This window comes from Taudactylus pleione, unplaced genomic scaffold (genome assembly GCF_031769625.1).
Source record: "Taudactylus pleione unplaced genomic scaffold, aTauple2 ptg000181l, whole genome shotgun sequence".
In the NCBI taxonomy this organism is placed as follows: Eukaryota; Metazoa; Chordata; class Amphibia; order Anura; family Myobatrachidae; genus Taudactylus; species Taudactylus pleione.
In genome coordinates, this window is record NW_028284583.1 from 1,276,824 (window position 1) to 1,290,385 (window position 13,562).

General features: G+C 43.7%; 1 protein-coding gene across 1 annotated transcript in view; it reads left to right on the top strand.

Annotated features, from left to right (window-relative positions):
- The window catches only part of AOAH (acyloxyacyl hydrolase), a 187,293-nt gene that overhangs the window by 60,344 nt on the left and 113,387 nt on the right, over nt 1-13,562 (top strand). Inside the window, exon 5 of the mRNA XM_088476026.1 lies at nt 1,502-1,561. Coding sequence (XP_088332152.1) covers nt 1,502-1,561 — 60 coding nt within the window. The remainder of the gene's footprint in view (nt 1-1,501; nt 1,562-13,562) is intronic.

Here is a 13,562-nt window from a genome sequence, read left to right on the forward strand (position 1 = left end):
TAAACAAGACCTCCCATTAGGGCCAGACAGTCTGTGTTGGGGCATCACAATTGCATTCATCAGCATATTTACTCAGCAGACCTGCGTGCATAATCAGGGCAGTGATCGCAAAAGCAATCTATAGTGAATCAGGGTGAAGTAACGAGGATAGGTTCATTTACTGACCAAACACTGCTCACTTTCTCCTGCCTGGAAAGCAGTTGTGAGTGGCCATCAGGGGATGTTATAGGAGAGTTGTGAGGTGTGCCAGAGAGGGGTCAAAGACTTAAAGGCTCAATCTGCTGTTCTCTATATTCTTTCACCTTTGCATAACCCCATGAGATTAATGCCTTTGTTGAAGCATATTTAGCATATGTTAAAATGTAAAATACAAATAAAAATGCAGAACACATGCACACTTCATGGACTTCAAAGATTATTTAATTATTACTTAACAGTTATGGTGCATACACACGGTCAGATCTATCAGATGAACGATGAACGATTGAACGATTTTACCAACGGTTTGAATGATTGAACGATTTCAGACAGTATTAAAATGAATTAAATCCTCAAAATCTGACTGCAAAAACAGACGATGTCAGATATCGTTATGTGACATGCGGGAACACGCATTGTTCATCGTTGAAGGTCCACATGTCAGATTTTCTTTCAGATATGAACGATTTTTATAATCGTTATCGTTCATATCTGACAACATATCTGACCGTGTGTATGCACCATTATTTATATAGCGCATATTTATTATGCAGCACTAACCAATTTGACCATCTGTGCTGCCAAAAGATTCATAGTTTATTTTTGTGGCAATAAGGAATCATAGAAATCCCCAAATGAGATGTGTCTATGGTCATCAATTTCTATAAAGAAAACTATTTTATTCACCATTGTGATTATTTTCATTTCATATAATGGCAATTTATTAAGAATCTCTTGTTGGGACAGTGCATCAGATAAGTAGTCCCTGGAAAGAGTTCCTGTATAGTGACAGTGATTTGGAGGTTTTCTATCTGAGCATGCTTGGTCATCAGGCTGTGCATGTACATAGATCGTTTGAGCAAGGAGGAAGGGGATGAGCTTCCAGCTAGTCCTTTTCCTATAGACAGAACAAGCTAAAGATTTTGCTAGATACCATAGACAAGTTATTTTTAGATAGTCCCATATCGAATTCCACTCAGGTCTCTACATTGAAAGCTGTGGCTCTTTATTAAACAAACATCTCTGACATTTTAGTGATAATAAATAGCAGTGACATTTAAACTTGCCATAATCCTGTGAAAGCAGAAGCTTTTGTAGCTATTTCTTAATTTGTAGGTTTAACTGAATAGTATCACAGCATTTGAATGGACACAGCATTGCAGAGGATTTTAGGTCACCCAGTTGCTGCTTTTGCAGGGTATACCTGTTGGGGGGAATTATCTACGATATAGCCATTTTACAAATTGAACAGTAACACAGATCTGAAACAAAATCTTTACTTGCAACTTTTTTTTATTTCAAGATGAGATTAAAAAGATCAATCAAGCAAGCTGAGAAAATGGTGACAGTGTATGACTATTTGGTAAGTTCACCGGCTGCACATAATATGTGGGACCAGATTCAGTTAGACGTGAGCTGACAGCAGTACCACCTCGCACGGCGCTCATAAGCATGATTACAGAAGGCTAACTTCCGCTTACACATCCATAGGCTGTGAGCAGAAATCAGGATAGAGACAATTTCCTGCAAATCCAAAGAAGCAGTTTTCCGCGGGTAATTGAATCTGGCTCGGGGTATTTATCAAAGCTTGGAGAGAGATAAAATAGTGAGAGCTAAAGTACCGACCAATCAGCTTCTAACTTACAATTTACAGGCTGTACTTGAAAAATTACAGTTAAGAGCTCATTGGTTGGTACTTTAACTCTCTCCACTTTATCTCTCTCCAAGCTTTGATCTGTTGCAAATGTAGAAGGATCAGTGACGATGGGAGATGGAGAATTTTGCTTTTCCAAATACAAATTCTGAAGGGACTATTTAAAATAAAAAGAAAATCAGTTACATGACTAGTGATAGTACTGCATAACTAATATTAGTAATCTTTATTTATAATGCCAGCATATTGAGTAATGATTTTCAGAGAATGTTTAATAATTCACATCAGTCCCTGACTGCTGAAGCCTATAGTCTTCTCTAACACACAGCCACACACATACACAATCTGTCCAAAGCCGTAATAACCCACTATCACTGTATGTTTTTGGAGGAAGAAGGCCATACATTTAGGGGCAGATACTATTACCTGTGAGGTTCTGTCAGCACTTAGCATGCTGACACCACGCGGGATATTAGGGTAAGAAAATCTTGCTCATTTTTACTCGCTCCCCATATAGGTGTAAGATAAAATAAGCTAAGCTATCATACTAATAGAAAATGCGTACATCTGCTCATCGCTCCAGGTTCTGGATTAAAAATTCATGGCCACTGCGATTTAAAGCAGAAATGCTAAACCTTTTACTCCCCCTGCCCTTTTTTTATTCGCAGGGGCTATTTTGTCAAGGTCTGTGTGATTTCTGATATGCAGACCTTTCCTGGGCAGAATAAACATTATATATAATGGTTACTTACATATACTTTATTTGTAAAATATACTTATAGTGAAGGCAGAATTCCCTCTGAAAAGCCTATACTTGCCCCTGATAATTATATTAAACAAACTAATAATGTGTCTCACAATAATGCATGTTGTCACTGGAAAAGCAAGGTGTGCAATTGTGGCAACAATAAATCATGTATTGTGACTTTATACAAACAGCCCTTTATATAGAGCAGGGGTCTTCAACCTGTGGCCCGTCGATGGTGTGCACACAGACACACCCTAATGTTACCCCCTCACCAGTGGCGCGGTCCTGGTCCATTTCAGTTAGTGTAGTGCGGACCGTAGTTAGTGCCGTCCGCACTACACAGTAACAAACACACTGCCACCGGCATCGGGTAGTAAATTTGTACTACCCGGTGGCTGTGTTTTTGTTTTAGCAGCCAATGAGAGTCAGACAGACTCTCATTGGCTGATACACCCACGGCCGGAGCCGGGCTGGAGCTCACATGAGCTCCGACTTCTCCCACAGTGGGTGAAGGGAGAGACATCTCTCCCATAGTGCTGAGCGGGCCAAGAGTACGGAGGAGCGGATGGCATCGGGCGCAGGTAAGTGTGTTTTTTGGATGTTATGGGGACCACTACTGGGGGGCACTACATAATGGGGACCACTGCATAATGGGGACCACTACTGTGGCCACTGCATAGGGGGGACCACTACTGGGGGCACTGTATAAGGGGCACTACTGGGGGCACTGCAAAGGGGCACAGTTATGGGACATAATTGTTTGAGGATGGGGCAACTATCTGACATAATTAATGGAGGAGGAGGGACAGTTATGGGGCAAAATTATAATTGTGGGAGGAGGAGGGCCATTCTGGGACCTAATTAAAATTGTAGGAAGGGGAAGTTATGTTACATAATTGTGTGAGGATGGGGCAGAGTCGAAATACCACGGCATAGCTTAGTGACCCACGGCCTTCGTTTAATTTTTTAATGTGGCCTACCCTGTTTTAAAGGTTGAAGACCCCTGGTATAGAGTATACTGGAATTGATATGCTACTGTGTAAAGCTAGATGTTTTTGATCGGGACAAGGAACGGGACGACTTTTCGGAAAATTGATAGCCCCAATATCTGTGCTACACAATTATTCCATAGAAGCTACGGATTTTCCACCACACGACACTGATTTTGCATATGTCCGCCCACAAGGATGATGACATAGTGACAGGAGAACATAGGAAATATGGGCAGATTGTTGAGAATGAACACACTGCTCAATATCGGGACTTTGAGGCCAAGATTTTTGTTCTTGACCGACAGATCAGATAATTGAAGGAATACGTTTGTGGATGTTTTCTAACCGTTTTATCGGTGAAACGCTGAAACGATCGTTCATACACACTATTCTTTAAATCAGGCCAATCACCTGATTAGTCACAAATCGGCCCAATAATTGTACAGCCATGGGCAAAAGTTTTGAGAATGACACAAGTATTGGTTTTCACAAAGTTTGCTGCTTCAGTGTGTAACACCCTTTAATAAGTATGAGAAAGAGGGATAATCCATATAGGGTGTAAAATATGTAAAATAAAACAGAACTATATGTGTGTATATTACATCTTTAAGATAGTATTGTATCTTTATGTGTGTAATATGACTGTGTATAATTATTATATGTACAGTGTGAAGGGGTGAAACATGGCCCCAGTGAAAGTGATTTACTGCACCTCATACACTGCATGGAGGGATAGTTCTAGAAAGAGCACATGGACAGGTCAGCAAGGTTATAACTGCCACTGCAGCAGCAGTAACTGCCAGTCTAGTAACTGCCATTCTAGTAACTGCCAGTCTAGTAACGGCAAGTCTCCTGATCCCCCTCCAGAGCTGACTAACCTGATCACCTCCATGCTGTCTGGCTTAAGAGCTTAGGTGACAGCAGAGATGGAGTAACAGGCTCAGCCATGCCAGTGTGAGCAGCATCTGCACTGAGCTGACAGCATCAGCGTCAGATCAGAGGAGTAGCCGCAGCAGCATCTGGCCACTGAGATAGTGGAGTTCAGGTAGGGAGCTGTGTGACGCAGGAGCTCAGTACAGCTGAAGGAAGGCTGTGGCCAGAGTAAGCCAATCAGCAGTGGAGCAGCCCAGCTGAGAAGGCAGGAGGCGGAGGCCAGAGTAAGCCAATCAGCAGTGGAGCAGCCCAGCTGAGAAGGCAGGAGGCGGAGGCCAGAGTAAGCCAATCAGCAGTGGAGCAGCCCAGCTGAGAAGACAGGAGGCGGAGGCAGCTGCTAGAGATTTGCCTGACTGACATAAGGAGTCAGCTGGGAGCAGCTATACAGGAGGTGGTGAGCCCAGTTAATAACAAACACTAAGGAGTCACTCTTATAAAACTTTAATAATAGCCAAATGGAGAAAAGTGCTGGGGGAGAGATTGGATTAATTTAGACCTGCAGTGATTGCATTTACAGAGATATTACCTTCTGGCTTAGATTACCATTATTACACTAACTAATCCCTGGGGCCATGAGACATCCTTAAAAAGCAGACTGTAGTAGCAATATTACTGAGGTTCTGTTTTCAAAAGAAAATAACTTTAAAAGGTCATTTGCTACAATAGTTGCCAATATTAAACGGGATTCTGGACTTGAGACAGGAGAAGCACATTTACTGTACTAACGGCACCCGTCCTCAGGATATGATATAAAACACTACCCGGAACATATAGCAAACTAAATACTGCTCAGTCTAAGCGAACTATAGCAGAGGACATCCTTCTGTTATATACAAATTGGGATTACTCCCTGATGCAGGACTAAAGGCACGCCACAGGCTGCCTATTGTGTGATAGACTCATTCATAGACTTTTCTAAATAATTTCATATGTGATGTTTTTCAGTGTTTGTATGTAATAATATACAGGCTATTTATCCTGTTAGCTATTTGCTAGGTATCATATAAATTGCTATATTAATAATAAGAGTATGGTTGATTGTATTACAACCACTATTCTAATATATTTGCAACATAAACATGTGTTATTCAATATGTTAGTAGTACGAAACCTTTAAAACTCTGTTTGAAAGTTATCACAAAATATAGAAAAGAAACTTGTACTGTGGTGCTATTTACTTAATAATCCTTAGGTGAGATATTTCAAAGAGTGAATTCAGTGGAGAAGAATTATACAGATAGCAGGTAAATGATGTTTCTATGTAACGCAACACTAATTTAGTAATTAGGTGGGTTTTGCCCAAGTGGACCCATACTACATTATAACAGTAAATAGCTTGGGTGGAGGCATTAAACGTAACCAATCTGCAGTCACAAACAGGGTTACAACTGGAGGCACTGCTGAGATCTGAAAAGTGAGCCAGAGAAGCCTCGGGGTATCTTCTGTTTACTATCAAGGTATGGCGTCAATAAAGAGGGAAGATATTTTAGAGTGGTGTGAAAGGAAAAGTGTCCCCCCACTGAACTGCTTAGCCCTAGGGGGGAATCTGAGCAATGTTCAGAGTGCTCAGATAGTATAAGCTGTTGAGAATTTGTACGGCATCAAAGAGCCACGAGTGGTAGATTTTTGGGAAAAAATTGATGGAGTAGTGTGCGCTGCATTAGTAGTCACCAAGGAACCGCTAGAAAGGGATATGATTCCTGTTAGGATACCCACTCCTGATGAAGATGGACAGAAGTGGAATATTATTTGGCCAGTTGAAAAGCCAAGCAGTGGTATAGGGGCAGGGGAATCTGTTCATAATCGTTCCACACCCTTTAATGGGGAGAATTTACAGAATATGGGGAGTAATACTCAAGACCAAGGATCTAATGCTGATACAAACCAGAACAATGCGATGGTGACTGTTGTAAAGACCCTAGTAGATGAATTTGGGAGAATTCATCATGAGGGAGGGTATAGACGCTTGAGGATTTTTTCTGGGATTCGGCCGCTACCCACTGGAGAAGATAGCTATGAAGCTTGGAAAGACACCGTACATCAGTTGTCAGAAAAGAGTGGCAGTGTCCCGATGCAATAAAAAATCAACGAATAGTAGAAAGTTTAAGGGGCCCAGCTATGGAAGTAATAAATGCCACTCGGAGAGATGACCCTACTATAAGTTTCCGAGATTATCTTGCAGCTCTAGAATTAGAATTTGGGACAATGGAGAATGTAGATGATCTTAAGTATCGGTTGCGGCATACTTACCAAGAGGTGGGGGAGAAGTTGACAGCCTATCTGTATCGCATTGACAAAATCATTCATCAAATTGTTGAAAAGGGGGGAATAACAACAGAAGAGGTTAATGATAAAAGGATGCAACAGTTGATAGAAGGGGCTCTTACCACTGATCCAATCGCTCAGCGGCTGAGATACACTACAGTCAGCAGACAACCTCCTTCCTTTATGCAATTAATGAGGGAAGTTAAACAGGAAGAAGCTCTAGTTGAAGCACGAGAAAAGACTGTAAAAAAAGTTAAAATGGTGACACATAAAATGGATGAAACAACAACAGCTCCTATTGAACATTTAGCTAAAGTAGTAGAAGAGTTACGAGGGCAAGTTGGGCAGCTAGCATTTCAGTTGAAAGAGGAGATAAAGAAGAAAGATGACGCAGCTAAAACACCCACTGGAACTACGCCCATGAATACTGCTGAAAGAGGAAGGGTTACTAGACAGCAAAGGTGTTTTTGCTGTGGAAGACTTGGCCACAGAGCGTTTGAATGTGATCAGAGATGGAACGGTGTTGAAGAAGGCTCTCGGGCTAGTCGAGGCAGGAACTCATCGGGAAACGCCAGTGGGAGACCGATGAACCCCGCATCGGCTCCCTAAAGAATCAGCAGGAAGTGATGGGGAGTTACAGTGGCAGCTACTCTGTGCCTGAGGGATTGATGGGACCGGCTCCACTGATACCAGCATTTGTTAATGGAAACCCATGTACTGTTCTGTTAGACAGCGGATCCTAGGTATCCATCATATTCGAGGACTGGTATAGACATCATTTGGCTGATATTCCTATATTACCCTTGTCAGGTCTTATCCTATGGGGATTAAGTGATCATAGTTACCCATATCTATGGTACATACCTATTACGTTAAAATTTCCCTTGGAAGTAGCTGGAGTGAATGGAGAAATACATACCATGGCTTTAATTTGCCTAGAATCAGATGGAGAGGAAAGAGAGGCTTCCGTCATTCTGGGAACCAATGCAAATGTATTCAAAACTTTGGTGCAGTGGTGTCGAGAAGTGGGAGGGACAGCCTATGCCAACTCCTTACATATACATCCTTCCTGCCTGGAGGCATATCAGAAAATTGAAGAAGTGCAGGCCAAGACCAAATACAGCCCACAACATGACTTTGAAGAGTGCTTTTCAGGGAGTGATATCCCAGATGAAAGTAAATCTAAGTTAGTGAAGGATCTCATACAGCGGAATGCTGTGTTCTCACAGCATGAGTGGGATCTGGGTTTATCCACCAATGTGTCCCATCAAATTCGTTTAACCGACGAAACTCCCTTTAGGGAAAGATCCCGTAGATTGGTGCCAGCTGATTTAGAAGATATGAGAGAGCATTTGAAAAAATTATTAGACAGCCGAGTCATTCGGGAGTCGGAAAGCCCTTTTGCTTCACCTATAGTGGTCGCAAGAAAAAAGAATGGAGAGGTACGCATGTGCATTGACTACCGTAAACTTAACCAACGGACTGTACCAGATCAATACACAGTACCACGGGTGGACGAGGCTTTGGATTGCCTACAGGGTAGTCAGTGGTTTTCAGTGCTAGATCTAAAAAGTGGATTTTATCAGATCTTGATGGATCCTAAAGATGCTGAGAAGACTGCATTCATCTGTTCGCTGGTTTTTTTTTAATTTTTACGAATTCCCCAGGGAGCTCCTGCCACGTTTCAGAGGAGTATGGAGAAGACAGTTGGAGATATGCATCTCCGAGAAGTGGTGGTGTATCTTGATGACATCATTGTATTTAGTAAGACATTAGAGGAGCACAATCAGCGGCTTTTAAAGGTGTTAGATCGTCTCATTGCTCACGGGTTTAAGCTATCTTTGGCCATATCGTCAGCCGAGAGGGAATAGCTGCTGATCCGTCTAAAGTGGAAGCAGTGAAAGAATGGCCTAGGCCGACCAAACTAAAAGAATTACGTTCCTTTTTAGGATTTTGTGGATACTATAGGCGATTTGTGCCAAAATTTTCTAAAATAGCAAAGCCCTTGACTAACCTCACTAAAGGGTATCCTCCTTTAAAAAAATCTTCTCTTAGATATAAGAAAGGTGACCCAGGTCCTTACTATTGGATTAACGAGGAGTTTGGTGAGCGTTGGACTCAACATTGTGAGAAAGCCTTTCTAGAATTGAAGGAACACCTTACCAATACACCAGTCTTGGCATACGCTGATCCATCCCGACCTTATGTTCTACATATAGATGCATCCCTTGAAGGGCTTGGGGGAGTTTTATACCAGCTGTATGACACTCAATTGCGTCCGGTCTCTTATATCAGTCGAGGAATATCACCTAGTGAGCGCAACTATCCCGCTCATAAACTAGAATTTCTAGCTTTAAAATGGGCGGTGGTAGACAAATTACACGATTACTTGTATGGTGTGGCCTTAGTGGTCCACACCGATAATAACCCCCTCTTACAAGATTAGGCCGGAAGGGGCTTCTGGCCCAATTAAAACCTATCATCGGCAACATTTATTGCATATAGGTCGGGAAGTTAGACTTCTCTTAGATTTTCAGCCAGGGCTTGAAAGTAAACAAAACTCTTCAATCCCTGTTCGTCGTAGCAAAAGAGGGAAGGATGAGGAATGTGTTACAGAAAGTGACCTCTCCCACAGTGAGGAAAAAGGAGGTTATTACTACTGTGATTCCCCATTTTCAAGGGATGTCAACATACCTACTGATATTGAACAAAGAAGAGAATTGTTTTCTCCTGAGCTATTAGGGAGAGATAATGAGAGTGAAGATACCAATTAGTCCTCAATGGTGAAACTCTATGAACTTTCTCTGTTAGAAGCGCCTCAGTTGGAATTACAGGATTCAGGGAGTCTGGGTGAGGAATCCTTTGAAACTGAAAATGATTTAGGGAAGGTAGAGACCTTTCTATGACCAAAGAGGAATGTTAGGCCTCCGATGATGTTAACCTATGACACTTTAGGACAACCCATTGAAGTACCCCGCATAATCCATCCCAATATAGTCTTTTCATGGCTTTACTTTGGGTGGATGAGGGAAATGTAGGGTTGAGATAGAATGTACAGTAAATGGGTATAAGAGGAAAAAAAATAGTACTGTAAAAGGGGCATAGTTACAATACATGAAGTTGTTGATGCACTCACATGATTCTTTTCAAATTCCTTGTTTGTGCATCAGGGGGAGAGTGTAACACCCTTTAATAAGTATGAGAAAGAGGGATAATCCATATAGGGTGTAAAATATGTAAAATAAAACAGAACTATATGTGTGTATATTACATCTTTAAGATAGTATTGTATCTTTATGTGTTTAATATGACTGTGTATAATTATTATATGTACAGTGTGAAGGGGTGAAACATGGCCCCAGTGAAAGTGATTTACTGCACCTCATACACTGCATGGAGGGATAGTTCTAGAAAGAGCACATGGACAGGTCAGCAAGGTTATAACTGCCACTGCAGCAGCAGTAAATGCCAGTCTAGTAACTGCCAGTCTAGTAACGGCCAGTCTCCTGATCCCCCTCCAGAGCTGACTGACCTGATCACCTCCATGCTGTCTGGCTTAAGAGCTTAGGTGACAGCAGAGATGGAGTAACAGGCTCAGCCATGCCAGTGTGAGCAGAGCAGCATCTGCACTGAGCTGACAGCATCAGCGTCAGATCGGAGGAGTAGCCGCAGCAGCATCTGGCCACTGAGATAGTGGAGTTCAGGTAGGGAGCTGTGTGACGCAGGAGCTCAGTACAGCTGAAGGAAGGCTGTTGCCAGAGTAAGCCAATCAGCAGTGGAGCAGCCCAGCTGAGAAGGCAGGAGGCGGAGGCCAGAGTAAGCCAATCAGCAGTGGAGCAGCCCAGCTGAGAAGGCAGGAGGCGGAGGCCAGAGTAAGCCAATCAGCAGTGGAGCAGCCCAGCTGAGAAGACAGGAGGTGGAGGCAGCTGCTAGAGATTTGCCTGACTGACATAAGGAGTCAGCTGGGAGCAGCTATACAGGAGGTGGTGAGCCCAGTTAATAACAAACACTAAGGAGTCACTCTTATAAAACTTTAATAATAGCCAAATGGAGAAAAGTGCTGGGGGAGAGATTGGATTAATTTAGACCTGCAGTGATTGCATTTACAGAGATATTACCTTCTGGCTTAGATTACCATTATTACACTAACTAATCCCTGGGGCCATGAGACATCCTTAAAAAGCAGACTGTAGTAGCAATATTACTGAGGTTCTGTTTTCAAAAGAAAATAACTTTAAAAGGTCATTTGCTACAATAGTTGCCAATATTAAACGGGATTCTGGACTTGAGACAGGAGAAGCACATTTACTGTACTAACGGCACCCGTCCTCAGGATATGATATAAAACACTCAGTACCAGATTAAGGTCTACATGGGCCTGGAGCTGACATTTAAGAAGGGCCTATTGTGTGCTGCCGCAGAAGGTGTTATCAGCTCGGCGGGGGTGAGACTAGTAATGTGGGGGCCAACGCTATGGGGGAGATCAGTATGAAATACCGACAGTCGGGATCCTGTCCGTGAGAATTCTGATGCTGGGATCAAGACAGGGTTAACATACCGACACTTGTTTGTCGGTATACTAACCCTCCCCCTCTCCCTACCCTAACCCTCTCTCTTTGGTGCCTAACCCTAACCTCCCCCCAAGTGCCTGCACCTAACCTCCCCCTACCCGCACCCTAAACCTAACCCTCCCCCTAGTGCCTAACCCTAACCCCCCAATAGTGCCTTACCCTAACCCCTAAACCTAACCCTCCCCCCCACCCCGCTACTTACCTTCGGCATCCCAGCAGTCGGGATGCTGGTGCTGGAATGTAAGCGTCGGCATCCCACTATGGAGTTGTGGTCTGCACAGGTAGTGTGGTCTGTGACATGGGGTATGGATAGCACCATGGAGAGGGCGTAGCTACCGCCTACTTTCGACAACATACATCTCCCTCCCCCCTTTGCTTGTATGAAGCACACACCACCTGTTATATTATTGATTACTGAATATAAAAAATAATAATTTATATATATATATATATATATATATACTAGGGGTGAGCGGGTTCGGATTTCTGAAATCCGAACCCCCCCAGCCCCCCCGATCCGAGTCCGATCCGAATCAGGCTCGACTTTTCCCGCCTGACTCGGATCTGAAAACGAGGCAAAACGTCATCATCCCGCCTTCCGAGTCTCGCGGGTTTTGGATCCTATATAAGGTACCCACGTCGGCGCCATTTTCTCACTCGGCTGTGGACAGTGAAGAGGGAGGGTGGGAGTTAGGGCTGTGTAGTGTAGTGTAGTGTAGTGCTGCTGTTGTCCACTACTTCAAAGTCCATAGGGGCTGGCTGTGTTGTGCTGTGCTGCTGTTGTTAATAGGGGCTGTGTCCACTACTTCAAAGTCCATAGGGGCTGGCTGGACTGTGTTGTGCAGTCAGTTCTCCATAGGGGCTGTGTCCACTCCAAAGTCCTGTGCAGTGTCCCAGTCCTAAAGGAGTGCTGCAGTGTTGTCCAGGGGGTGCTCTGTCCATCAGGGGTACTCCCCCCAAGTGCTAAAAAAATAATATATTTTCTGTGTTTGTGAATTGTGTGCGCAGTAGCCGCACGTGCATCAACAAAGTAGTGCCAAGCGTGCGCCTGTGTCATAAGTAAAGGGCCGGCTGGCTTGACCGTTAAGGGTGCTGTAACCCCCGAAAGTACACTCCAGTCCAAACCAAAAAAAAAATTATTTTCTGTGTTTGTGAATTGTGTGCGCAGTAGCCGCACGTGCATCAACAAAGTAGTGCCAAGCGTGCGCCTGTGTCATAAGTAAAGGGCCGGCTGGCTTGACCGTTAAGGGTGCTGTAACCCCCGAAAGTACACTCCAGTCCAAACCAAAAAAAAATTATTTTCTGTGTTTGTGAATTGTGTGCGCAGTAGCCGCACGTGCATCAACAAAGTAGTGCCAAGCGTGCGCCTGTGTCATAAGTAAAGGGCCGGCTGGCTTGACCGTTAAGGGTGCTGTAACCCCCGAAAGTACACTCCAGTCCAAACCAAAAAAAAAATTATTTTCTGTGTTTGTGAATTGTGTGCGCAGTAGCCGCACGTGCATCAACAAAGTAGTGCCAAGCGTGCGCCTGTGTCATAAGTAAAGGGCCGGCTGGCTTGACCGTTAAGGGTGCTGTAACCCCCGAAAGTACACTCCAGTCCAAACCAAAAAAAAAATTATTTTCTGTGTTTGTGAATTGTGTGCGCAGTAGCCGCACGTGCATCAACAAAGTAGTGCCAAGCGTGCGCCTGTGTCATAAGTAAAGGGCCGGCTGGCTTGACCGTTAAGGGTGCTGTAACCCCCGAAAGTACACTCCAGTCCAAACCAAAAAAAAATTATTTTCTGTGTTTGTGAATTGTGTGCGCAGTAGCCGCACGTGCATCAACAAAGTAGTGCCAAGCGTGCGCCTGTGTCATAAGTAAAGGGCCGGCTGGCTTGACCGTTAAGGGTGCTGTAACCCCCGAAAGTACACTCCAGTCCAAACCAAAAAAAAAATTATTTTCTGTGTTTGTGAATTGTGTGCGCAGTAGCCGCACGTGCATCAACAAAGTAGTGCCAAGCGTGCGCCTGTGTCATAAGTAAAGGGCCGGCTGGCTTGACCGTTAAGGGTGCTGTAACCCCCGAAAGTACACTCCAGTCCAAACCAAAAAAAAAATTATTTTCTGTGTTTGTGAATTGTGTGCGCAGTAGCCGCACGTGCATCAACAAAGTAGTGCCAAGCGTGCGCCTGTGTCATAAGTAAAGGGCCGGCTGGCTTGACCG